This window comes from Sorex fumeus, unplaced genomic scaffold (assembly GCF_029834395.1).
Source record: "Sorex fumeus unplaced genomic scaffold, SorFum_2.1 ptg000063l, whole genome shotgun sequence".
Classification (NCBI taxonomy): domain Eukaryota; kingdom Metazoa; phylum Chordata; class Mammalia; order Eulipotyphla; family Soricidae; genus Sorex; species Sorex fumeus.
In genome coordinates, this window is record NW_026606120.1 from 59,659,442 (window position 1) to 59,686,299 (window position 26,858).

Below are 26,858 nucleotides of genomic sequence, written 5' to 3' on the forward strand. Positions count from 1 at the left end.
AAAACTATCAAAAGTGAAAATTAGGGAGGAGCAAAATCATCTCTATGTTCCAAAATAGAAACTAATGAGAAAATCAAGAGAAGCCATTTGCAGAGTGCCCCGCACTGACATAATCCAGCAAATGAATTGAAATACTCCCAAATCCAATTAGGAAGACTAAATGCATTCATGGCCACATGGCTTAGTGCATTATGATTCCAAAAGACTTATTTTAATCATCACAGACAAACTCTTTCCAATGGAAGCTGAGCTATATGATTTTTCACATCTTTCTCTCACAGTTCCTAACTTCAGTCAGCGAAGTTGTCGATCATTTTTTTTAACACATCCATCTTAATGTTCTCTTTGAAATCACTACCATTTTACTAGTTTAACTATAAAGGTTTCATAACTTACAACATATTAAATGCAATCATCAGTGAAGCCTTATGCCTAAACCTAACCTTAATCTATCTAGACTATCTGACACTGATCACTCCCTCCTCCGTGAAACATTTTTCCCTAGGCAACCATCAGATCATCCTTTTCTCCCACTCCATCTCGTGGCGACGTCAGTCACTGAATAAATAGTGACTGATAAAAAATCTCTTTTTCTTTTTGGCTTAGAGTCACACCCAGCAATGCTCAGGGAGTTACTCCTGGCTCTGCACTCAGGAATTATTCCTGGCAGTGCTTGGGGGGACATTATGAGATACCAGAGATCGATCCTGGGTTAGCTGAGTGCAAGGTAAATGCACTACCCACTGTACTACTGCTCTGGCCCCAGTGACTGATAAAATCTTGACCATGATTTTAGACAGAGACAGATGTGCTGAGGGGCCAAAAGATGTTCAGTGATTCAAGCACCTACTATGTAAGCAGAAGGTCACGAGTTCAATTCCTGGTTCTGCAACATCATCAAGTGTTATCCCAGTAGCCCTGCTGTTCTTGCTGTTTGTGTCTGGCAGATCTACTACCTGTGATTTCCCAACACAGCAAGCAACTTAAGCCACACCAGTTAGGTGTCTGCATGCACTGCAATTAAAGGCTATGGCCCTAGTAAGCACTGCATCTAAAACAGAGATGCATGAGCAGTGAAGCCAGAAAAGCGACCCCTGGTGAGTACATGTGTGAGAACACATTGATCCCCAACTAGCACTATAGAGTAACATAAGGAAAGAGTGCAACTCTAGGGACTGAAAAGACAATACAGCGGGTAGGGCACTTGCCTTGCACACGGCCAACCTGGGTTTGATCTCTGACACTGTTCCCCTGAACCCTACAAGGAGTTAACCCTTAGTGCAGAACTAGTAATAAGTCCTGAGCTCTGCTGGGTATGATACATATAATTTTTATTTTTAATACAATCTGTAAGGTGTTGAAGTGTGGTCATTTGCTCTGTACGTGGCTGACCTGAGTTCAATCCCCTGCACTCCATATAGTCCTTGGAGCCTGCCAGAACTGAGCCCTGAGCACCACCAGATGTGGGTCAAAAAAAAAACAAACAAAAAAAAATAGAAAAAAGAAAATGCGACCTGTAGTGACTATATATAAAAGCACAACTAAGTAACTGCAATGCCTAGCCAGCATCACAAGTATATGTTCAAGCAACTACAACTAACCATGTGTACAACTCCAGTCATCAAAACATCAGGAGACGGGGGGGGGGGGGGGGGGGGGGGGGGGGGGGCGGGGAGGGTGTGCTGGAGTGATAGCACAGCAGGTAGGGCGTTTGCCTTGCTCGCGGCCAACCCGGGTTCGATTCCCAGCATCCCATATGGTCCCCTGAGCACCGCCAAGGATAATTCCTGAGTGCAGAGCCAGGAGTGACCCCTGTGCATCACCGGGTATGACCCAAAAAGCAAAAAAAGAAAAAAATCTGGAGACAAAAGGGAAGTGAGGATGAATGAAAAAATAATAAATTAATGTAATTAATTTAAAGGATAAGAATATCAAAACTTCAACTGAATTATCACCTCCAAATACCAGACTAGTATATAACTGTCTCCTTAACATTACATTTGAAAGTCTATAAGACATCTTGGATTTAACATGTCCAAAGCTGAGCTATTGACCCCCACAAATCTGCTATCCACACCTCCCTCATCTTTCATTTCAGTTGACAGTCACCCTTTTTTAGATTCTAGCCAAAATTCTCCAAGTCAACCTTGATTTTCTATCAAACCTGATGAATCCACCAGCAAAACCTCTCAATTCTACCTTCACAATACATATACATTGCTACCAGACCTAGTCACACCATATTTTACCTAGAGCAGGAATTGCAAACTTAGTTGGTCTCCCATCCTCTTTTCAGAAAAAGAAAAGAAAATTCCTCAGCACCCCATAGAATTCTACCATCTTTAAGCAAACAGAAAAATGCCACCTACTCCTCAACTGCACCTGAGGCTATTACCAATAACCCCTAATCATTCTAGCAATCTCTTCTCCAAGGGATGGACCTAAACTTTTGAGAAAAAGTGACCTGGAATCTTGAAGAAAAACTGATAACTGAAAGGGGATGAGAGAACAAAAAGAAACCCTAATATGTCTCTTCCATTTCCCTAGTTCATTTCCAAAATTTATTCCAGGCTGAATTGTGTTCCAAACCTAAAACTTTCACACTCCGATTGTGATCCATCAGACAGTTGCATAAAGAATAACAGCTTTGGGTCAGAGAGCTCATCAGGCTGAGCATGTGATTTGCATGTGGGAGGTCTGGGTTCAACCCCCAGCACCATAGGACCCTAGGGATCCCTGAAAACAACCCTGAGCAAAAAGCCAGTAGTAGCCCCTAAGTACTGCCAGGTGTGGGCCAAAATCAAAAAATAGCAGCTCCACCCTCTACGTCAGGTGAAATAAGCAGTCACTGGTGATTGGAATACAGAGTCTTTATTTCTTTCTGAAGTTCTTTAACGCTGCTAATGGCAAATCTGCAAAAAGTTCAAGACAAACTTTTTTCCAATTATACAACTAACAGCTGGTAGAACAATTATTTTTTCTCCCAAATACAAAATGCTCTGGAGTTGCATGATAATTTAAAATATGTAATATTGCAAAAAAAAAACAAAAGGTTAAACAAGAGAAATAATTACAAAGAGGAAAAACCCATAGCATCCCCAGTAAAAGACTCAGCATTCTCTCCATCCCAGCCCTCACTAAAGGTCTGTCATGCAATGACCACCCTTCCTGGCATCCCTGGCCACAAACCTTTAACTCACAGGGAAACATACCAGATTTGAAATACAGAGTTGTTAAAGATTCTTAAAGGTCTAAAAACTTGAGAGTGGGGTAGAGAGGAAGATTGATAATTCCAAATGTTACCGATATTGACTATAAAGTAACTATACTATTTTACATACATACTTCCTGTATTTAAAAAATTTTTTCTGCTAAACATTAAAACAAACTGTCTCTTGATCCCTGGTGACAGTATTAGTAGTCTGAGATCTTCAAAATTCAACCTAGTAATAAGTTTCTCTACACATATATTAAATCTTAAGTGTCATAATAGCAGAATTCATTGAATATGAATAAAAGTGGTGCCGTATATGTATTTTTTCCTTTATGCAGTATTGGAAATCAAATCTAGGGTCTTATGCAAGGTATGCTCTCTACCACTAAACAGAAGACGATTACCTAATGCTTATTATTAGCCCATACTATACCTAGTATGACAAAAAGTACAATTCTAGATATAAAATGCCACCTGTAAAACCCTAACCAAAGTAATGAGAAAAGAAAGCAGCTGAGAAATGTACAGTGTATTAAAAACATATTTCAGATAAATACAACTAATTTGCTAAACACTGAAAAGTAACATTAGAGTTTTTAAAATGCAAAATCACTCATGTGTGGCAAAATAATAACCCTCATAAGAATTTTCCCTCAGCAGCAGAGCCCTTTACCGAGTAAGTAGCTGACTAAGGTTCAATCTCTGGCACCCCAAGTGGTCCGTCAAGTCCACCAAGAATGATCCCTAAGCATAGGGGCAGGAGTAAGTCCTGAGTAACGCTGGGTAAGTAACTCAGGAGTAAGTCCTGAGTAACGATGGGCTTCTGCACCAGAGGTAATAGCCTCTGGTACAGAAGACCATCCCCCCCACCCGCAAAAAAAAATGATAATAATTTTCTCTATTATATATGTTCAATGACATTAGCTTGTTTCAATATGAAATTAAGATATATTCAGAAATCCTAAAATACAGGTGAACCTTCTTTTTCAATGACAGGAAAACAGTATTTCATACTGATACCTTCTAAGGTAAACCTGATCTTCTGATATTTTGTAAAGAAGCTTTTATATAGTTTAAAAGCCTAGTTCAGAGGCTGGACAGATAGCACAGAGTGTAGGGCACCTGTCTTGCATGCAGCCAACCAGGTTCACTCCCCTGCATCCCACATGGTATCCTGAGCTACGAAAAGTAATTCTTGAGTGCAGAGTCAGGAGTAATCCTTGAGCATTGCTGGGCTTGGCCCAAAAAAAAAAAAGTAAATAAAAGCCTAGTTCAGGGGCCAGAGAGACAGCTTAACATGCTGAAGCACATGCTTTGCATGGAGAAAGAAGACTGAGTTGATCCCCAGCAACACAGAACTGTGAGTAGCCCTGAAGTACTGCCAGGTGTAACCTCCCCAAAATAAACATTTTGTTTGTTGTTATTTTTTTCTGTTTTTTTTGGGCCATACCTGGCAATGCTCAGAGGTTATGCCTGGCTGTGTTCAGTTTTTTAATTTATATATAGTGAACAGGGTCACTAAAATTGTGATAATAATACTGGAGAGATTATACAGGATAAGACAGTTGCCTTACATGTAGTCAACCCCAACTTGATTCCTGGCACTGAAGATAGTCTCCATAAGAGCAGACCCTGAGCACCAAGAGGTTTGGCCCAAACTCCTTCCACCCCAAAAAATATAATACAGGCAATTAAGTTATCTATTAATTTAGCCTGCTGAGTCTCTAGTCATACATCCACATATACCTGAATTTATGATGTAACAGAGTATACAAAGCCTGCCACATAAAAACTACATAAAATGATGATGATAACAGAGCTTGGAAATTTGGTCCTATTTACTCACATAACAATTTGAGAAGGTACTGAATCATGAATAAAGTAAAATAAATTGTCCCTGGAAACAATCCCCTAATGCATAACCTACCTAAAGTCTTTGTGTTTGCTAGAAGAGCTTCCTCATAGGACAGGATATAGTAAAGCACCAAAAGCTGTGCGGTGATACTGAAACGCTGACCAGGGTGGACGTTGTCACCCTAGAGATAAAATTACAAACAGTTAAAATCAGCTAAATCACATGACTGTTGAGCTAGAGAAATAGCTTAATGGGCTGGAGCACAGGCTGTACAGGATGTGAGCCCAGGTTCAATTCCTGACCCTGGATCAAGTTGCTCCAGAACTGTCAGGAGTGAACCCTAAGCTCGGAATAGCCCCTGAGCACCATGGGATGTGATCTAGAACAAACAGAAAAAGTTTTTATATAAAGGTTTGGGGGAGATGGTTGCTTTGGGATTGGGATCATTCAATGCCAGCGACTAAACTAGGGCTCCTGCATGTAAAGCAAGAACTTTAGCACTATGTTATCTCCCCGGGCTGTCAAAAGCTGTCTGATAGTAAAAATGTTCAAAATAGAATATACAATGTTGGTGCTCGTGAGTTCAGAAAACAGAAAAACGTTACTATGCACACAGAAAATGGAGTCAACCTGAAGTTTAAATTAAATCTGAGAGCACAGAAAATGAAAGATAACATGCTTAATAGTTTTTAAAATCAAACAATTTTAGGGACTGGAGTGACAACTGTAAAGCTTGCCTTACACACAGACAAGCAGGGTTTGATTCCCGACACCACATTATGGTCCCCCAACTCCTGCCAGGTGTGAGGAGTAAGGAATAAGTCAGAATAAACTAAAATAAAAATAAGCTAATAATTGTGGAAGAATCACTATTTTACCCCAATGACGCCTTGGAAAATGTTGAGTATCTCTTGCTCTGTGACTGGTTGATTTGTGGCTTCTGGATTTGATTTAGAAGCAGGAGTAAGTACAGAATTTATGTATACATCAATCAGAGGAAGTAACTGAGGATGAAGTGGAGTGGAGGTTTCACACAGCTGTCTATAAATCCAGTCCTGAAAAAAGGTGATGGGCAGTAAATCAATTATGGCGATGAGAAAAAGCGAGTAATCTTTAAAGAACAAATGGTTTGGGGCTTATTAATCAGTGAAACTATTATCTTGTGGCAGATATGAATGCATTATCTAATTCACAATAACCTTTGATATAAAATATATGAACTACCATTATAACCTAATCAAGAATACTGTTCAGGGCTGGAGAGATTACTCAAAGCACTGAGTGTACACCTCGGCAAGCCTGGCCCTCATAAGTATTTTGTGGGTGTAGTTTTGGTGGTCCCCAATAACACTAAGGTAAAGGTAAAGGTAAAGGCCCTCCCGTTGATCGTCGATTTGCTCGAGCGGGCCCAGTAACGTCTCCATTGGAGACTTTGTTGTTACTGTGTCTGGCATATCGAATACTCTCGGTAGCTTGCCGGGCTCTCCGAGAGGGGTGGAGGAATCGAACTCGGGTCGGCCATGTTGGCCGCTTGTAAGGCGAACACCCTACCCACAGTGCTATCGCTCCAGCCATAAGCATTTTGTGGGTGTAGTTTTGGTGGTCCCCAATAACACTGGGGAACCCAAAACTACATAAAATACAAATACAAATACTGTATAGAGCCAGAGAGACAATATGGTGGGTAAAGCATCTGCCTTGCACATGACTCAGATTCTATTCCAGAACTGTGTATGGCCTCCTAGCTCTAACAGGAGGGGTCCCTGAGCACAGAGCCATGAACAAGCATGAGCAAAGTCAGATGAAGCCCCAAAATAAAAAAAAAAAAATACTGTGCGGTTGAAAATATAAAATAACAAGAACATTGACTGTGGGTTATAATATATTAGATTTTAGTGAGTTGGGGAAGTATTTTTCTGCACTGTCTGCACCGTCCTCCCATTATTCATCGATTTGCTTGAGTGGGCACCAGTAAGTATCCACTGAGAATTGTTACTGTTTTTGTTTTGTCTTTTTTTTTGTTTTCCATTGTTGTTACTGTTTTTGGCATGTCGAATACACCATGGGGAGCTTGCCAGGCTCAGCCGGGTGGGATACTCTAGGTAGCTTGCCGGGCTCTCCGAGAGGGATGGAGGAATTGAAACCGGGTCGGCCACGTGCAAGGCAAATGCCCTATCCACTGTGCCATCGCTCCAGCCCGGGAAGTATTTTTAGTCTCTCTAATTAAAGAAGTTGTAGATCTCACAACAGAGACGAAAATAGTTCTTAATGGCAAACCATCAAATATTTAAGAAAGTGACTCTGTCATATAATAAAGAGAAATAATCATTTATCTACATGGACAATAGGCAGAAATGTTAGGTGTATAACTGAGTTTTAATTCTTATCTATTTCATTTACTGAAAATATGAAATAGTAAAAAATTCAATTTAGCTGGGAAATAATGACCAGAGTAAGAACAATAGGTAGGGCATATGTTTTCCAGGTCACAAACCTGGGTTCAACCCTGGCACCTCATATGGTCCCCCAAGCACTGCTAGGAATGATTCCTGAGTGCAGAGCCATGCAGACATAGATCACTGTTCTTAGAAATAAAGAATCTAAAAAAAAGTACAGATTTCATACTAAAATTCATTCTTTCTTTAGGGAAATTTTAAACTGTTTAATATAGCCAACAACGAAAAACTAAAAATGTGTCAAAATATGGATAATTAGATGTTATGTGTCCCGCTGACAAAACTACAAACACAGACTATGACTGATGAACACCTCTAAGTTCGCTAAATAAAATCCAAACTTAGAAAGCAGTAATTTCATACTACAAAGAAAAATGGCTATATGTTAATAAGAACTACATGGTTAATAATGTATTTTATAAAAACTTAATAAGTTATACTGTTTTAAAATTTTGAAATAGAAAAAAATTTCTAAACAATAAAAAACTGTCCACTGTCCTCCCGTTGTTCATCGATTTGCTCGAGCGGGCCCAGTAATGTCTCCATTTTGAGAGTTGTTGTTACTGTGTTTGGCATGTTGAATACATCAGGGGCAGCTTGCCAGGCTTTGCCATCTAAACAATAAAATTTTTTAAAGTAAAACTGTAAAATCTGGACCAAAGTGACAGTAGTCTTACATGCAGCCAACCCCAGTTTCATTCCCTAGCATCACATATCCTCCCCTGAGCATTTCCAGAGATCACTCCTGAGCACAGACAGAGCTATGAATAGCCCCTAAAGCACCACCAAGTATGGCTCAAAAAAATGAATGAATAAATAAATCACAGTGTTTTAAAAAATAAGTTTGGACTTGAGAGAGAGTAAAATGGACAAGGAGTTTGTCTTATATTATAGCCAATGTGGAATCAATCCTCAGCATCATATATGCACCAACGAGTCCCATCAGAAGTGATCCCTGAGCAAACAGCCAGGAGTAAGCACTGAGCACAGCTAGGTGTGATCCAAACTCCCCCTCAACACACACAAAAATAACTAATTAGAACCTGAAATTACCTCCTTAAACCTAATCATAGTAATAAAAATGAGTAGCAGCTAGTCACATTTCTGATACAAAATTCAGTTAAGATCTAAACCTGAAATAGAACTGGGGGGAAAAAAAGCACTAACTTAGGTTACAGCTTGAAATATAAATGTGCAGGGCCAGAAAAACAGCTCAACATGCTGAGCACAAGTTTGCATGCAAGTGGCCTGTGTGGGATCCTGGGTGGGATCCCCAACCTCCAACCAAAGGGCCAGGAGTAGCACCTGAGCACCTTCAGGTGTGGCCCAAAACCAAAAAAAAAAAGAAAAAAGGTAATGTACAGTCATACTTTTATTGACACTTTGTGCTTAGTAAAGGAACGACTCCTGAGAAGCTGATAAATACAATGAATGGGCAAAAATCCAGTAATATTGGCACTCAGATTGCTGGTGACAGGAACCCGAACTGCATGAGCTGTGACAACCTGAAAAGGAAAAATCATGTTAATACATAGGAATTTTTTATGAGAGAGGGAATTTTTTTTTAAGAGAAGGAATTTGTTCTTTTTAAAGACCAGGCAAGGTAACACCCGAAGTTGAACAGGAAGTTTTGCTATCCTTATTATGTCATGCACAGACCTCTAATTCTTTGAAAAACTGTCCCCAAAGTTCTACTCCAGTCATTTCAAACTAATCATATTAAAAATAATGTAGGTTCAGAGCGAGAGAGATGATACAGCAGGTAGGGTGTTTGCCTTACACACGGCTGATCCAAGTTCAATTCCCAGCACCCCATATCCCTCAAACCTGCCAGGAGTGATCTCTGAGTCAGGAGCCAAGAAACAGGGTGTGGGCTGCCCTCCCCCGCCCCAAGAAAAAAAAAGTACCCATGAACAAAAGTTCTGAGGCAAAAAAAAAAAGCCTGTAAATAAAAGGATTTGAGAACAAAGATAACCGAAAGTTTTAAAGAGGAATCTATTTTAGTTTCTCCTAACAAGTGTCAATGTTTGCGCCATCTGAAATCCTTAATCATAAAATCTAAGACTATCCTCAATATCTTTTCATATCTCCAAAATAACTAAATTTAAAATAGTTTTGTATGAAGCCAGAGAGGCAGTACCATGGGTAAGGCATTTGCCTCGCATGCAGCGAACCCAGGTTCGATCCCCAGCACACCATAAGGTTCCAAGTCCTGTCAGAGGTGCGTTCAGAGCCCTTAGCACCTCCAGTAAGCCCTGAGCACTACTGGCTGTGATTCCCCCAACTACCCTCATCCCCACAAAAAACAGAAAACAATAAGCTTTAGGGCTAGAATGATAGTACAGTGGGTAAGGCATACTATCTTTGGGTTGGAAAGAGTACAGCAGTTAGGACATTTGCCTTGCATGTGGCTGACCCTGGTTCCATTTCTCTTATCACCTGTGGCAATCCCTAAGCATAGAGCCAGAAGTAAACCCTGAGCACTGCTGGATATGGCTTAAAAACAAACAAAAAATACTGCTGTGTGCAGTAAGTGGATTTAGAAGTTTATCTTAGGGGTTGGAGAGAAAATATAGCAAGTAAGTCACTTGCCTTGCATGTAGCCAACCTGAGTTCTATGCCTGGTGAGCACACATATTTTTAGTATTCTGAAACTTAGGGCTATTTTTTACATTCTGATTTTCGGAACACAGAGCCAGCAGTAAACCCTGGGCACAACTATGTGTGGTATATGACAACGGGAATTTTTTTTTCTTTTTTTCAATTGAATCACCACGAGCAACACAAAGCTTTTGTGTTTGAGTTTTAGTCATACAATGATCGCACACCCATCCCTCTACCAGTGTACATTTTTCACCACCAATGTCCCCAGTATCCCTCTCCCCCGCCCCCCTGCATTCCACCTCTCCCCCTGCCTCTATGGCAGACAGTTTTCCTCTTACTCTCTACTTATGGGCATTATGATTTGCAATACAATGGGAATATTCTTCACTGATGCTTCAATGACTTAATAAATCATAATTGGAAGCTGAAAAGCAACAGAAAAACAGACTAACATTCTGGTGCCAGAGAAACAGTACAGCAGGTAACGGATTAGCTTTGTATCCAGCCAACCTGGGCTTGATGTCCAGCATCCTAAAATGTACAGAAAATGTACACTGGTGGAGGGATGGGTGTGCGATCATTGTATGACTAAAACTCAAACACAAAAGCTTTGTGTTGCTCATGGTGATTCAATTGAAAAAAGGAAAAAACAAATATTCCCATTAAGATATACTAGCACTTTATTTTTCTGTCCATCCTATATGATCTCTTGAACACTGCTAGGAGTGACTCTTGAGTACAAAGCCAGAAGTAACCCCTGAGCATCACTGGTGTGGTGCAAAGACAAAACAAAAAGAACAAACAAAAAGACTAATATTCTTTTATACTGAGATAATTGTTTTTCCCCCAAAGAATGCTATAAAAAGAAATACTAAGTAGAGAGATGTCTCCACACCCCACAAGAAGCTGAGTTCATCTGAGGCACCTCAGAGGAAGGCAGGTGAGCCCAGGATACACCCCAACAGGGCCCCAATAGCCGAAAATCTCCAGAACCCAGTCACTGCCACGTTCAAGGTTGCACAGGCACCCACGAGAATGATTCTGCTGCAAAAAACAGGCATGTGGGTTTGTGACTCAAATCTCCAGGCTCTCATGGAGTGGGGAATAGGTGACCTTTCTCCATATCCCTGTTCTTCTGGGAGCTTAGCAGTCATGTCCGCGAATTACCTCTGGCACCACATAAGCTCATTAACAGTGGCTATGATCCAGAGACTCACATAAACCTTGGAAGAGAGCAACAAACTGCAGAGATGTCTCCACAACCTAAAGTCATCCAATTAAAAATTCAACTCCAGCTCTATCACAATATTCAAAATTTAGAATACCTGAAGTGACATTTCATACTCTATGCCACTGATGTGCCAAGAGCAACATACCACATTTTATGGGGTGTAAAGTAGCAGGCAAATAATCTTTATGAGAAAAAATAAATACATATATAGCACACAAGGCTCAACCTGTAACATGATGTTAGTAATCTCTTATAAAAGGGCTAAGGGCTTAAAGGCAACAATGAAAAAGGGAATATTAAATAAATACCTAAGAATAAACTTAAAAGAAATACCTGCTCGGTGAAAATCTCCTGTGTGAAAATAGTCTTCATCCTGCTCAAGGAACTTGGCTTAATCACAATCTAAAACAACAAAAAGCATGTATGTGGCCTTTGGTTTAATCATTGGTTATAAGAAAAATGAAACCATCAAAATAATTCCAACAGCCCAAGAAAATATATAAAACACAATTGTTTCTGGTGAATTTAATACATAAAATTAATGTTTAAATAAATGCCAAAAATGATTTCTCAAACCTATCTTTAAAGTGTTTTTTTTGTTTGTTTGTTTTTGCTTGGTTTTTTTTTTTTTTTTTTTTTTTTTGAGGAGGGTGTATTTGGGCCTCAGCAGTGGTGCTCAGGACTTACTCCTAGATCTGTAATCAGGAATCATGCTTGGTAGTGCTCAGGGGATCATATGAGGCATTGGGGATTAGTGGGGTTGGTTGTAAGCAAGGCAAGCACCTTAACCCCTTATCATGCTGGCCCTAAAATGTGTTTTTCTTAAGAAACTTAGCCATAGCAGAAAAGTACATATTAGGAGGCTGGAACAACATTACAGCAGGGAGGGTGTTTGCCTTGCATGCAGCTGATCCAGGTTCAATACATGGTATCTCAAATGGTTCTCCCAAGTATCATCAGGAGTTATTCCTGAATGCAGAGCCAAGAGTAAACAAACCATGAGCATTGCTGGGTATGGCCCCAAAGCCAAAAAAAAGTACATTTTAATAACTGTAATTTCAAGAGTGGTGGAAATCTATTAAGTAAATGGAGGCGAGACATAAATTTCTAGGGACTATACATAAACATGTATTTACATATAAAAAAGAAGTCTTTCACACATGGGGCTGGAGTGACAATACAGCAGGTAGGGCGTTTGCCTTGCTCACAGCCGACCAGGGTTCAATTCCCAGCATCCCATATGGTCTCCTGAGCACCGCCAGGAGTAGTTCCTGAGTGTAAAGCCAGGAGTAACCTCTATGCATCGCCAGGTATGACCCAAAAAAAAAGTCTTTCACACCTAATAACTTACCCCAGATGAATGTTTAAAAAATTAGTTTAAAGCATGAACAAATAGAAATATAAGTAACCATTTCTACAAATCTAGGAAAGAGCAAGAAAATTTCTAAGCAAAACAGCAAAGTACAAGTCATAAAAAACAAAAATTACAAGAGCAAGGGGAAAAAAAGAAAAGGTACATATTGTAGTTTTCTACTTCAAAAACATTAAATAGGATGGGATCAGAGAGACAGTACAGGGTTAAGGTACATGCTAAGCAAGAGGCCAACCTCAATTTGATACCCCACAGCACCTGGTTGACCAAGCACTGGCAGGAGCAACCTCCAAGCACAGTCAGAACAGCCCCAGAGTCCAACCAGTTATGGCCCAGAAACTAAAAATAATAATAATAATAATAATAATAAACAAGTGAAAAAAATTATTATTTAAAAACAACTTTAGGTCACACCCGGCAATGCTCAGGGGTTAGTCCTGGCTCTGCATTCAGGAAGTGCTCGGGGAACCATATGGGATGCCGGGTATCAAACCCAGGTCGGCTGCATGGAAGGCAAACACCTTACCCACGGTACTATTGTTCTGGCCCCATGAAAAAAATTTTGAAGATATTAAAGATTGTAAGATATCAGTGGTCAGCTCTTCAAGAAAAAAAAGAAAGGAAACTCCACTGCCTTAATATTATATAGGAATAATATAAGCTAATCCAAATTTAATACTGGGTAAATGAGTCCTGAAATCAAGAAAAATGGGATACAATCAGGCATAGTGGCAAAGAACTTTCTGACTTAGTGAAAGGAAAAATAAACAAAAATTCCTATATTGCAACTGAGACATTGGTAAGTTTTTCACAAAAGAAATAAACAAGAGGGGCCAGAGCAATGGCACAGCAGATAAGGTGTTTGCCTTGCACATGACTAACCCATGTTTGATCTCCATATAGTCCTCTGATCCCTGCCAAGAGTGATCCCTGAGCACAACTAGGAATAATTACTGAGTGCAGAATGCAGAGCCAGAAATTACACCTGAGCACTGCTGGGTGGGGTCCAAAAGCCAAATAAAATAAATAAAAAGTATAAAATATGTCCCTGTGTATGTATTTTAAATATTTATCTAAATATTTTCAAATTAAAATAACAAATACTAACCATTAAAAAATATATTGTTTTTGCTATTTATTTATATAAGGAAATGTTCAATGTTGCCAAGTTCTTTATTTGATTTTAGTTCAAAAGTATAAAATATGAATATCAATTTAAAGAAAGAACAGAAATGAATATATTTAACTTTAGCGTATATTTTTCCACACCTCAACTTGGGGTGTATAATTCCTTACTTTTACTTCATGAATTTTTCTCTTCTCTCTAGAGAAGCCTGCATTATCTTGAGTAAATTTTTTTTTCTCACTTTCAATAAAGTTTATTTATTTTGGGGTTGGAGACATAGCACAGTGGGTAGGGCGTTTGCCTTGCACGCGGCCGACCCGGGTTCAATTCCCAGCATCCCATATGGTCCCCTGAGCACCACCAGGAGTAACTCCTGAGTGCAGAGCCAGGACTGACCCCTGTGCATTGCCAGGTGTGACCCAAAAAGCAAAAATTTAAAAACAAAGTTTATTTCAAAAAAGACAGGACACAAATCAGATTGTTGTGGGTCCAGAAAATAATAGAGCAGATAAAGTAGAAAGTGGCACAAAGTTCCATCCCTGGAATCCCGTATTGGTGCCCTGAGCACTGCCAGGAGTGCCCCTCAGCACAGAGCCAGCAGCAAGCCTTAAGCACTCTTGGGTATGGCACAAAAAAACAAAATAATCCAGTAAGTTAACAATAAAATAATTGATAATTCTGAATAAAATAATTTTCCTTTCTTTTGTTTTCTAAGCATTCTATACCGAATATCTATTATTTCTGTAAATAAATGTTTTTAAAACAAAGTTTGGGGGGTATGAGATAGCACAAGGGTTAAGGCGAAAGCTAGGCATGCACCCAATCCAGATCTGATGCCAGCCTCATGGAACCCTGTTCAGTAGGAGGTAGAGCCCTGAAGCTCCCAAGCACCATATTATATGGTCTTGGGGAGACTGGAGATCTGCCAGAGTGGCCCAAGTAATCAATCTCTGATACCACAAGATCTGAGCAGTAGAGCACTGAACCTAGTCAATTGACCACTGGGAGTGACCCTCTATGTCCACTGACCACCACTTGGGAGGCCCCCTACAACTTTGCTTTCCAATGTTTGATAACTTTTCAAACTATTAAACTAAAATTATTCACAACCTTGTTACTTTACACTACAAAATGCCCAGCTGAGAATTTCTCAATAGAAAATAAAATAAAATTACCTTCATCCCCAAAGTGGAACAGACCAAGTCAATGATAGCACTAAGCTGGTTGCTATGAAAGTACATAGCAACCAATAATAACATCTCCCCAAAAGAAGCAGAGACACCAGAAGTACTGTTGAAACAAAAAAGAAAATATGAATTTTCAAAGACAGAATATGAAAAACTTACTCAGCTAACTGAAGCAACTGAAGTCATCTTACCTTTCAAAATAAGCTTCTTCTTTTATCATCCAACTTAGCCACACTACCATTAGCTGCTCCTGCTCAGGTGTACTACAGAAAGCATGCCAAAACGTCAGTATTTTAATCAAACATACTGGTCTAAGTAAACATTTTGTAATTATTCTTCGTAGAAATTACTTTAATCCTCCCTATTTTTAAATATCAATTCAAACTAATTGCTTATTAAGCTGTCCATTAATTGTCAACTGAGATATGGATTTCTGGAAATCAAGAATGAGGACCTGTGGGGGCTAGAGCAATAGCACAGTGGGTAGAGCATTTGCCTTGCACATGGCTGACCCAGGTTTGATTCTCAGCATCCCGTATGGTCCCCTGAGCACCAGCAGGAGTAATTCCTGAGTGCAGAGCCAGGAGTAACCCCTGTGCATCACTGGGTGCGACCCAAAAAGCAAAAAAAAAAAAAAAAGAATCGAGGACCAGTGTAGGAGAGAAAACTCAGAGGGCTGGGCACCTACTTTCCATGTGGGAGGCACGAATTCAGGCCCCAGCACCACAGTGTCCCCTGAGCACCACCAGGAACAAACAGAGCTAGGAGTGTCCCCTGACCACCTCCAAGTGTCGCCCCAAAACAAAAACAAATGAAGAGCACTGCTTTTCCTCCTTACTTTGTAAATAGTCCAACTCTCTCAAATTCTTATTTACCATAACTGAAAACTGAAAACAAAATCTGAAGGAAGGCCTGTGGGATGTTTAAAGAATATATAAGGGAAACTGGAGAGAAAGTACAGTGGGTAAGGCACCTGCTTTGCATTGGCCAACCCAGGTTCTATTTGAGCACTTCATATGGTCCCCAGAGCCCTGCTAGGAGTGATCTCTAAGCAAGGACAGGTATGGCCCAGTATTTAAAAAATTTTTTTTAATTTTTTTAAAGCATTTATTAGGCATAAATAGCTCAACTAAAAGGGCTAAAGCCCAAACTTTGTATTTGAGAGGCCCAGTTCTATCCCCGGCACCACAAGATACCAAGTACCACCAGGAGTAGCAACTGAGTATACTGATACGAGATGTAACCCGACAAACAAAAAACAAAAAAAAAATCCTATTACTACTTTATAATTCTAATATATAAGAAAATGTCTGAAAATTATATGAACAGCCATAGAAAAAAATTATTTTTCCTATAGAAAAAAAATCTAGTATCAAAACTTATATCATCCAAAGGTCACAAACATAGGCCAGAGAGATAGTACAAGGGGATAGAGGTTTGCCTTGCACAATGTCGACCATGGTTCAATTCCTGGCACCATTAGGTCCCCAAGCACCACCAGGAGTTATGCCCAAGCACAGAGCCTAGAGCAGTCCCTGAGCAATGCTGGGTATGGCCTAACCCTCCTCCCCACCCCAACCCCACCAAAGTCACAAACAGTACTAAGACAAATAACAAGTCTGTTCATCTTTACTTAGAAACTGAAGCGAAACTGACAGTTTTAAGTGGAGCTCAGAAGGAAGAGAAATAAGTGATCACTATATAAAAATACACTGAAAATAAAGTCATGGGTTTCATCATATATAAAAAACAAAGGTAAAGGTAAAGGTAAAGGCCCTCCCATTGATCATCGATTTGCTCGAGCGGGCCCAGTAACGTCTCCATTGGAGACTTTGTTGTTACTGTGTCTGGCATATCGAATACTCTCGGTAGCTTGCCGGGCTCTCCGAGAGGGGCGGAGGAATCGAACTCGGGTCGGCCATGTTGGCTGCGTGCAAGGCAGACGCCCTACCCGCTGTGCTATCGCTCCAGCCCATAAAAAACAAAAGGTTATAAAAATATAGCAACAGGGGCTGAAGAGTAGTACAGCAGGTGAGGTGCTCCTTAATGCCATAACCCTGAGCATCGCTGGTACGACCCAAGAAATAAAGAAAAAAACAGCAACAATGACTTTTTGAGAAGCAGGGGCCCTTATCTAGCAGTAAGGTACCGAGGGGACAAGGCTGCGCTGGGAACTGCATCCAGAGTTTTGTTTCAGTAGTGCCAGGGACTGAGCCGTGGTCTAATGCATGCAAGACGTACACTTTGCCACCAAACCACTTGCCCAGCCAAAAAATGATTTACAGATCAGACCTGGGTGTGGTAGAGAAAATTCCTGGCAAAGTATTGGGGGGTCACTCCCCATAGTGCAAAGAATCATGGAGTGTCAGATATCAAACCCAGGCCTTCCATATGCAAAGAATCACTGTAGACCCTGGTGTGATCTCCCCAGTCCCAACAATAACACTTTTAGGGGATTTCCAAACATTAGATTAGCAAGGAACAAATCAATTTTGATTTAAAATTAATCTCATTCATAATGACAATTACTTTTTATTACTTATCTATTATTTATTAATTCAAAATTCATTAATTATCCTGCATAGAAACATAAATGGGTAAGACAAAGATTAACCCATACTAAATCATTACATTAATTTTTTTTTAAATAAAGGGCGGCCGAGGAGATAGCACAGAAGATATGGCATCTGCCTTGCTCACAACTGACCCAGGTTCAATCCGTGACATCCCGTAAGGTTCCTCCTATCTGCCGAGTGTGATACCTGAGCGCAGAGCCAGGAGTTGGCCCTGAGCACTGCCAGGTATGAGTAAACCTGGCTCAATCCTATACACCACACCACGCATCATCAGGAATAATCCCTGAGAACTGTCTGGCCCAAACCCACCCCTGCCAAAAAATATTTATTTTAGAAAATAAAAAAATAGATTAACTCATATAAAAAGATACCTGACAAGTGTAGAAAAGGCCAGAAGCATACAAAAGGAAAGCGAGACAAAGCGAACCCCTGCGGGTGTGGCAGGGGGGCGGCTCGTCATCAGCTGCAGTAACTGCTCAGCTTCTTCTTCAGTCGGTCTACAAAAGGAATGTATATTTAGTGTCTTTATTTTTTAGTGAAAATGAAAATGGAAGAAGAAAACGGAGTCCCAACAGCTAACCCCTCAAATACAAATGATAAACTTTATAATAACTCAATATGAGTCTCCAAGTTTTATAAGTTGTGAAAAGCAAAACTGTTGTGCTTCCACAGACATTTTCCCTCAAATACAAATATGGGTATTTCTAACTTTACCTGGTAGTAACTATAAAAATAATCATGCAGGGACCAGAAAGATAGTGCAACCATTACAGCACTTGCCTTGTATACAGACGACCCAGGTTTGATCCCCAGCACTGCATATGGTCCTCCGAGCCCCTCTAGGAGGGATCCTGAGGACAGAGCCAGGTATAAGCCCTGAGCATTGTTGGATGTGACCCCAAAACAGGGGGAGAGGGAATGCACGGGCTTTAGAGATAGTAGAGGGGAGCTGACCTTGCATATGGCTGACCCCAATTCAATCCTGAGCTCTGCCATAAATGATCGCTGAGCACAAAACCAGGAGTGAGCCTGGGCAAAGCCAGGTGTAGCCAAGAAAGGTGAAAAAAAAAAAATCTATATACATATATACACATATTTACATACATATATATATATATATGTATAAACCACAAGAAGTGATCTCTGAGCATAGAGCCAGGGATCTGCGTACCACCCAAGTACCATTCAAGTATAGCCCCAAAACTAAACAAAATAAAATAAATTTAAAACAAAGTAAACAAATTAAAAAAAATACATTAAAAGCAGTTATAATACACAGGGAAATGAAAACTACAGAACTCAAGTTTAAATAATGTAACTGACAACTTTAGAAATATTGGGAATTGAGCCGGAGACATAGTACAGCGGGCAGGATGCTTGTCTTGCATGTGGTTGGCCAGATTTGATCCCCCATATCCCACATGGTCTCCCAAGCCCAACAGGAGTGTTCCCTGAGCACCACCAGTGTGGCCCAAAGACAAAAAAAACAAACACAAACAAAATATTTTCATTATAGAAAATTTATCAACCAGTCTGAACAACCCTTGCCTTCACATAGCTAACTTACAATACATGAGCTTCTTCTCCAAGCCTATTGACTGGCATATTCCCTTAGTGAGTGTGGATCACATTATGACATTTTATCTTTTCCAATTTCAGTCACAAAAAATCTTCAAAGTTCCTTGAACATTAGGATTTTTGCCAGGTGCCAGAGAGATAGCACAGAGGGTGCGGTGCTTGTCTTGCATGCAGCCGCCTCAAGTCAAACCCCAGCACCTGATAAGGTCTTCTGAGCCTCACCAGGAGTGATCCTTGAGCACCACAAAGTGTGCCCCTCTCCCAATTTTTTGTTGTATACCACCGTCACTTACTCTTGGACTTCTTCATGCTTTCATCACATTGATTTTCCTCATTTATACTGGCAACTCACCTTCACATGTTTATCTAGCTACATATCTAGGTTTTCTCAACTGGCAGCAGTGTTCACATTCTTACTACTTCTCTTCATTTGGTTTAAATGCTACATACAGTATTACCATCTTTCTCTGCCAAATGAATCTTCCCTGAACAACTCCTCCTTTTTCAATGATCCATATTTGTGAAATGTCACACAGGTTTATCACAGATAATATAACAACTCAAGTTTTTGTTTGCTCACAAAATCTAGGAAGAATTGTGCAATGGATAGTTACAAACACTTCAAAAGAAACAAAATGACTGATTGTGAGTGTACACTGCATCTATTACTTAATGATTTTCAATAAAATTTGTATTTTATACAATGATTCAGTTAACAAATAACTGATGTCATTGAGGAAGTAGTGCTTTTAATTAAATTATGGTAACTATATCCATATTTAAAAGAACCATGGAAAATGTGAACTGCACATGTAATAGTTCACTGGACATTATTCAAAAGGTGTAATGACTAAGAAATTTTTTTTTCTTTATGTAGAAGTACTGATTAGGCTGATTGAATTGGGCATGAACTCCACCTAAATAAGAAATTTTAGGGCTGGAGAGAGTACTATTGGTAAGGCGCTTGCCTTGCATGTGGCTGTCCTAGGTTCCATCTCTGGGACCCCATATGGTCCCCAGAGCACCATTAAAAGTCATTCCTGACTGCAAAGCCAGGAGTAACTCCTGACCATCGCAGGGTGGGCACCAAAACAAACAACAACAGAAAAATCTTGTGCTTAGTAAACAACAACAGAAAAATTTTGTGCTTAGTAATTATTTCACATCAGTTTTAAATAATTCATGATCTCAGTTACAAAATCTCAGTTACAAAAAGGAATCTATGTCAATTAGAAAGGACGCAGTCACTAAAACTGCATAGGCTAGATAAAGGACTACTCAGAGATTATTTATTATAGTCAATTCAACCTGTAGGAAAACCATAGTTTTTTTTTAAATTGCTCTGACTCCTTTTATATAAAAGCAATTCTATTTACAATCAAACTAAACTAGGTGGATATATCATAGCTAGGAATGTTTTGCCTTAATACTTTATTCTTTTATTTTCTTTTTTATGGGGGGGTGGTTTAGGGTCACATTCGGCAGTACTCAGGAGACCACATGGGGTGCCATTAATGAAACCCAGGGCCAGCTACATGCAAAGCAAATCTTACCCACTGTACTATCACTCCAGTCCCCAAGACTTCCTTCTTGATATAGGTCAGCCCACTAAGTCCAATGGAAAACCCAAATCTGATAACTAAAAGGACTTTGGCTCACTTTCTTGAGATTAGAAATAAAGTATAATGAAAAGGTAAAATATCAAATTAATGAATACTTAAGTCCAGCGATCCCCATCAAAGCACAGTACAGACGTAAAAGTGCACTGGCTTTCACCACATGTTCTTCTTTCAGCCCCGAATACACAGACACATTGGGTTCCATCTCCACATCTGCTTCTTCCACAATACGGGTACTTCTTACTGTGGGAAGAATGCCCATCAACTCCAGAAGAAGCTGCCTTCTCATCTGCCAAAGGACAGAACTACTGGTCTCTCTTTTTCTCTGTAAGAAATATGAACCATGGAAGAAATATGAAACATTACATTTTTATTTTATTTATTTTTTTATTTTAAAGGGCTGGAGTGATAGCCCAGCGGTAGGGTGTTTGCCTTGCGCACAGCCAGCCCGCCTGAGCCGGGTTCGATTCCTCCGCCCCTCTCGCAGAGCCTGGCAAGCTACTGAGAGTATTCAATATGCCAAACACAGTAACAAGTCTCACAATGGAGACATTACTGGGCCCGCTCGAGCAAATCGATGAACAACGGGAGGACGGTGTTTGTTTTATTTTATTTTATAAGTTAGTTCACAATGTTTGATGATATTCAATATTAAAACACCAATCCCACCACCATAACACTTTCCCACCACCAAATTTGGGATGTGTCTATTCCAAGCCCCAATCCCTGTCCCAAAACACAACCAAAATAATATATTTCATATCATCTTATGAAGAACTGTGAACATGCTTACAAAAAAGTGTTCATATAGGAAACAGTGTGAAGATTGTTCAATTTTGGCAGAAGCTATTAAGACATTCTATAGGATATCACTTTAACATGTTAAAGTTTGGGTGATGTGAGTTTCAGTATATATATCTGAAAATATGTATATATGCATATATGTGTATATATATGCTTCCCTCTATGATTTGTTGCCTACTATCTGAACCCCATCAAATGTGGTGTGGCAATTATGGAGAATGGGTAGGGAGTGTTTTATGTCCAGGAATATGTTTACTTATATGTGAGACTCAGCCCGAGCACTTGGGGAGCATCCTTGAGCGTGGTGGCAATTGCGTTGTGGAGGTATTTGGCTGCTGGAGCTAGGTCCCTTGGGGCGCGGAGGGCTCTTACCAGTGCCCCCTCTGGGGTACCCCGTAAACTCTACATTTTTAAAAGAACAATGAAACAAAGTTCGCCAGCTAAACACTTGAAGTCGACCCATTTAAGGAAACCATCGTAACTAGAGAAATTTCTGAAAGGTGAGGGTATATGGGGGAGAATTGGAAGCCACAACCAGTAATACTCAGGGATTACTCCTGGGGGGGGCGCAAAAGACCATATGGGATGTCAGGATTAAACCTGAGTCAGCCACAGGCAAAGTCAGAGACCTACTTGCTGTACAATCACTCTGGCCCCCTCTGAAGTATCTTTTTGAACCATCAAGAAAACTCAATATGTACCGGTTCACTGATCAGTCTACTTACCCTAATCTGAAATGGTTGTACAGAATATACTGAATAAATTACCAATAGTTTATAGGTGGTAAAGTAGAAAGTTCTCAGATTTTGGAGATGAAAAAATTGGGGTTAAATGAAAGCTCTGGGGGCTGGAGTGATAGCACAGCAGGGAGGGCATTGGCCTTGCACGCGGCGGACCCAGGTTCGATTCCCAGCACCCCATATCGTCCCCTGAGCACCGCCAGGGGTAATTCCTGAGTGCATGCGCCTGGAGTGGCCCCTGTGCATTGCCAGATGTAACCCAAAAAGAAAAAAAAAAAAAGCTCTGGGGTGAGAGAGACAGTACAAAGACTAAAGTGTTTGCCTAGCTATGGTTGTGGCCACAGCCCCAGTTTGAATTTGAGTAACACATCTGGACACATTGAAGGACGACACGGTATAGCCTGTGTGACCAGCCCCAGTTAAGGTCCATGTTATTGAATGATTATGTGCTTTAGACACATCAGTCTCTGAACCTCAATAGTCTTAATGACCAGTAAATAAATATTTTATTGATAATAGTTAATTTATAGAGCTACTCTGATTAAGAGTTTACAAGTCAGGGGTCAGAGCAATAGCACAGAGGATAGGGTGCTTGCCTCGTAGACAGTCGACCTGGGTTTGATCCCCAACACCCTATCCATATGTTCCCCCAAGATCCATGAGGAGTGATCCTTGAGCACAGAGCCAGAAGTAAGCTCTGAAAACACCGGGTGTACAGAAAAAAGAATTTACAAGTCATGGGCCAGGAGACAATAGTTTTTAGTGTACATAATCAAGCATGCAACAACCTGGGTTAGATTCCCTGTACCACATGGTCTCCAGAAGACAGATTAGAGTAAGTAGTTCAGTGAACCAGTGCATATTAAGTTTTCTGGTGGTCTCCCAAGCACCTCTGGGTGAGCCAGCTAACCCCATAAACCATAGGGCTGAAGAAACAACAGTATCACTAGCCAGTTAGCAGAAACCAGTAAGGCCCAGACTTTCTGAGCACTCACTGGAAGGGTCCCCACTCCCCTACACCCAAAAGAAATTTACAAGTCTGGGGTCAGGAAATAGTACAGTAGGTAGGGCTCATACTTAGCATGTGCCCAACCTGGGATTGATTCCAGCACACCTCTGGCTGTGGTCCCAGAGACCCCCAAATACTGCTACATATGGCATTAGAGGTCCCCACCACAGTGGCCAGGACATTCCTAGCACTGCAGGACCAGAATAGCATTGCATCCTGGGGTCCTTACACTGAATTACCACCTGGTTGGCCAAGAACTTATAGTGGGGTTCCCAGACCTCCTGAGCACAAATTGGGAGCACATCTCCACCCAAAAAAACTAGAAAGAATTCACAAGTCTATGGCATGCCCAGTTATTCAGCTTATGGCTTACTCATCTCTTATTCAGCAGAGTCTGATACTGTGTCTAACTTAATATAGCAAACACTCAATATCTGCTAAATGAATAAACAAATATACATAAAAAACAGTTCTCAAATGAAAGGGTCTAGGTAAATGTTAGGAATCTTGAGGATCTGTTTTGTTTTGTTTTGTTTTGTTTTGCACACCTGGTGGTGCTTAGGGGGTCACTCCAAGCAGTGCTTAGGGAACATGTGGTGCTAGAGATTGAGTCTGGGCCTCTCACATGAAAAGCGTGTATTCAGCCCACTGAGCTCTCTCTAGCTTACAGACATTAGTTATTAAATTCAAAGCATTTCCAACAACAGTAGGTACTCTGCCTTTACAGTAACACTGGAGTAAAATAGGAAAAAATTATTGCACACAAAGGACAATTACAAATAAGATAAATATATCAAATGTTTTACAATGTCTGATATATAGAAGACATATGTCAATTGTCTTTATAAAGTTAAATGTGGGCTGCAGAGACACTCAAAGAGCTGAGTATGTGTTCTGTAAGCAGAAATACATGAACCCTGTATACTCGTTCAGCAGCACAGCATGGTCCCCTGAAGATCCCCTGACCAGGCATCACTAAGTGTGCCCCCCCAAAAAAAACTGTTGCAGAATATAACATATATTCATTGATACATGATAAATAGAAATGTATTTATATATACACAGAGAATATTATTCAACCTTAAAAAAAATTCTGATAAATACTATAACATACACAAATTTTGAAAACACAATCCAGAGCCAGAAAACAGCTCAATGAGCTGAAAGAAAGAATGCTTTGCATGCAGAAGGTCTAAGATTGATGCTTGGCAGAGTATGGTCCTCTGGCACTGCAGGAAAGGCCCCTGAACACAACTAGGTGCAGTCCAACAATCAGAAGATAAAAAAAGGAAAGGGGGAAAAAACAAAACAAAACAATTATCCAAAGTAAAAAAAAGGTAATTCTAAAGGAGAAATAATGTATGAGTCCATTAACACAGAGTATCCAGAATAGAAAAATTCACACAGGCAGAAAGCTGAATAGAGTTTATTGTAAGTTTCTATTTGGAAAAATCAAAATGTTCTGAAAATGGATAGCTGTAAAGTTGCACAAAATTGCAAATGGAGGCCAGAAAGATGCTCATAAAGCTGAGCACATGTTTTATATACAAAAGACACAGGTTTATCCCCAACACTTACTGGGCCCCTAAGCACCATGCAAGGAGTAATTCCTGAGCACTTCAGGTATGGTGCCTCCCTCGCCCCCCGCCCCCCCAATAAGTACATGAGCCAGAGCAGTAGTACAGCATATAAACCACTTCCCTTGCATGTAGCCAATCTGGGTCCAATCCCCACCATCCCATACTGTCCTCTGAGCATCACCAGAAGTGATTCCTGAGTGCAGAGCCCCTAATGCATCGCTGGATTTGACCCCAAACCAAAACAAACCCAAAATTAAACCAAAAAAAAAAAAACTGAATGTACTTAATATTATTTAAATGGGAAGTCTAATGTATATTTTACCATGATAAAATGTGTATATGTAACAAGTATATACGTATTAAATTTATAGACTGATTTTGGTGACCTAATGCAGTAGTTCTCATGAGTATAGCCCATTAGAAGTTCAAGAGATCTTAGGCTCTTTCAGGGGGTACTGAAGCTCAGAAGTATTTCCTTAATTATATTAGGATATTATTATTGACCTCTTTTAACATAACTTTTCATAAAAAAAACAGTGCAGAAAATCTTCTAGTAATCTAAACATTACAGAGATTAGCGAAAAGGTAAAATGATATCACGCTTCTTACTGAAAATTTTTTTTGTTTTGGAAAATAAAGCTATTTCTCACAAAAATGCTATGTTTAGGTCAGAAAGATAATACCGGGATTAAGAAGTCTGCCTTGCATGTGGCAAATGCCAGTCTGATCCCCTGAGTACCACCAGGTATGAACCAAAAAAAAAAAATCATGTTCACATTTAACAGGTCTATCATTATTCTGAAATAAATAAGTAACATTTCAAAATTTTCAAGTTTTAATTCTACTATAGTAAATTATCAAAGCACATAAAAGTTCTTTGTTATTCTGAAATTAAAATGTTTAAGAACCCTGGTCTATTGGTCTGAGGTAATATACAGTGGGCAGCATTTGCCTTGCAAGCAGATGACCTGAGTTCAATCCCTAGCAACCCATACTGTCCCTAAGTCTTCCAGGAGTAGTCCCTGAGTGCAGAGCCAGAAGTAAGCCCTGAGCATACCTGTGGCCGAAACAACAATAATTAAAAAAAAAATCACTCTGAACATTCAGAAAGCCATTCTTCAACTAATTGCCAAAATACCCGCCTGCTCCTTAACCTATACAGATAGTTATCCCTCACCTGCTGTCCATTTCGGATAAAAGTTCCAAACCAAGTGCGGACTTTTGCATTTGTTCCAAGAAGCAAACCACTAACAAAGCAAACCAAGTCACTCACTCCATCTTCACAACTTTCATTTTTTGTATGATCCAATGTCAAAGCCACTCCAAGGCCTGGCAAGTGACATTCTTCCACCTACCACAACAAAGAAAACAGATTAAATAGTGTATGGGAAAGGGCCAAGACGCTTTAAAATCTAAAGCATCTAGAATTTAGAAGAAATTTGGAATACCATAAACTATAAAAACCCAGAAACAGCTAGAGATAGTACTGGAATTAAGCTACATGTCTTGCATGTAGCAGACCACAGTTCTATAATTCACAATCTCTGCAATAGCCTACATCTTGAGAAAAGTTTCTGTTCCTAATATAAAGGTCATGATCTCACAAAATAATAAGGTCTCTTACCACCATGCCTCGTACTTTGAGGGCCTGAGAAGGATTCATTTTACATAAGAAACGTAAGGCATCTGTCCTGCGCCTCCCTCCAAGACTTTCTTCATCTTGTCGTTCTCCATTTTTTATCAGGCCCCTACAAACTAAATGTTTAAGAAGCTGTCATTTGAAGCTTTGTAAGAAAGATGTTTAAAACCAATGTTAACCTTAAGAATCACTGACCAGAAACTGCATAAAATAAAGATCACAGGCACCCCAATAGCTGCCGTCATGCCTCCAGCTGGATTTCACCACC

General features: G+C 40.0%; 1 protein-coding gene across 4 annotated transcripts in view; it reads right to left on the reverse strand.

The window, feature by feature from the left end:
- The window catches only part of INTS2 (integrator complex subunit 2), a 186,620-nt gene that overhangs the window by 150,707 nt on the left and 9,055 nt on the right, over positions 1-26,858 (reverse strand). For all 4 annotated transcript variants that reach the window (XR_008794245.1, XR_008794244.1, XM_056127331.1 and 1 more), the window contains exons 6-15: positions 26,576-26,706; positions 26,129-26,302; positions 20,917-21,143; positions 17,993-18,118; positions 15,237-15,308; positions 15,034-15,148; positions 11,694-11,762; positions 8,896-9,030; positions 5,948-6,124; positions 5,142-5,250 (exon numbers count right to left, since the gene is read on the reverse strand). Coding sequence is in view for 2 of the 4 variants with exons in the window: in XM_056127331.1 (XP_055983306.1) it covers positions 5,142-5,250; positions 5,948-6,124; positions 8,896-9,030; positions 11,694-11,762; positions 15,034-15,148; positions 15,237-15,308; positions 17,993-18,118; positions 20,917-21,143; positions 26,129-26,302; positions 26,576-26,706 (1,335 nt within the window). In the remaining 2 variants the exon portion in view is untranslated. The remainder of the gene's footprint in view (positions 1-5,141; positions 5,251-5,947; positions 6,125-8,895; positions 9,031-11,693; positions 11,763-15,033; positions 15,149-15,236; positions 15,309-17,992; positions 18,119-20,916; positions 21,144-26,128; positions 26,303-26,575; positions 26,707-26,858) is intronic.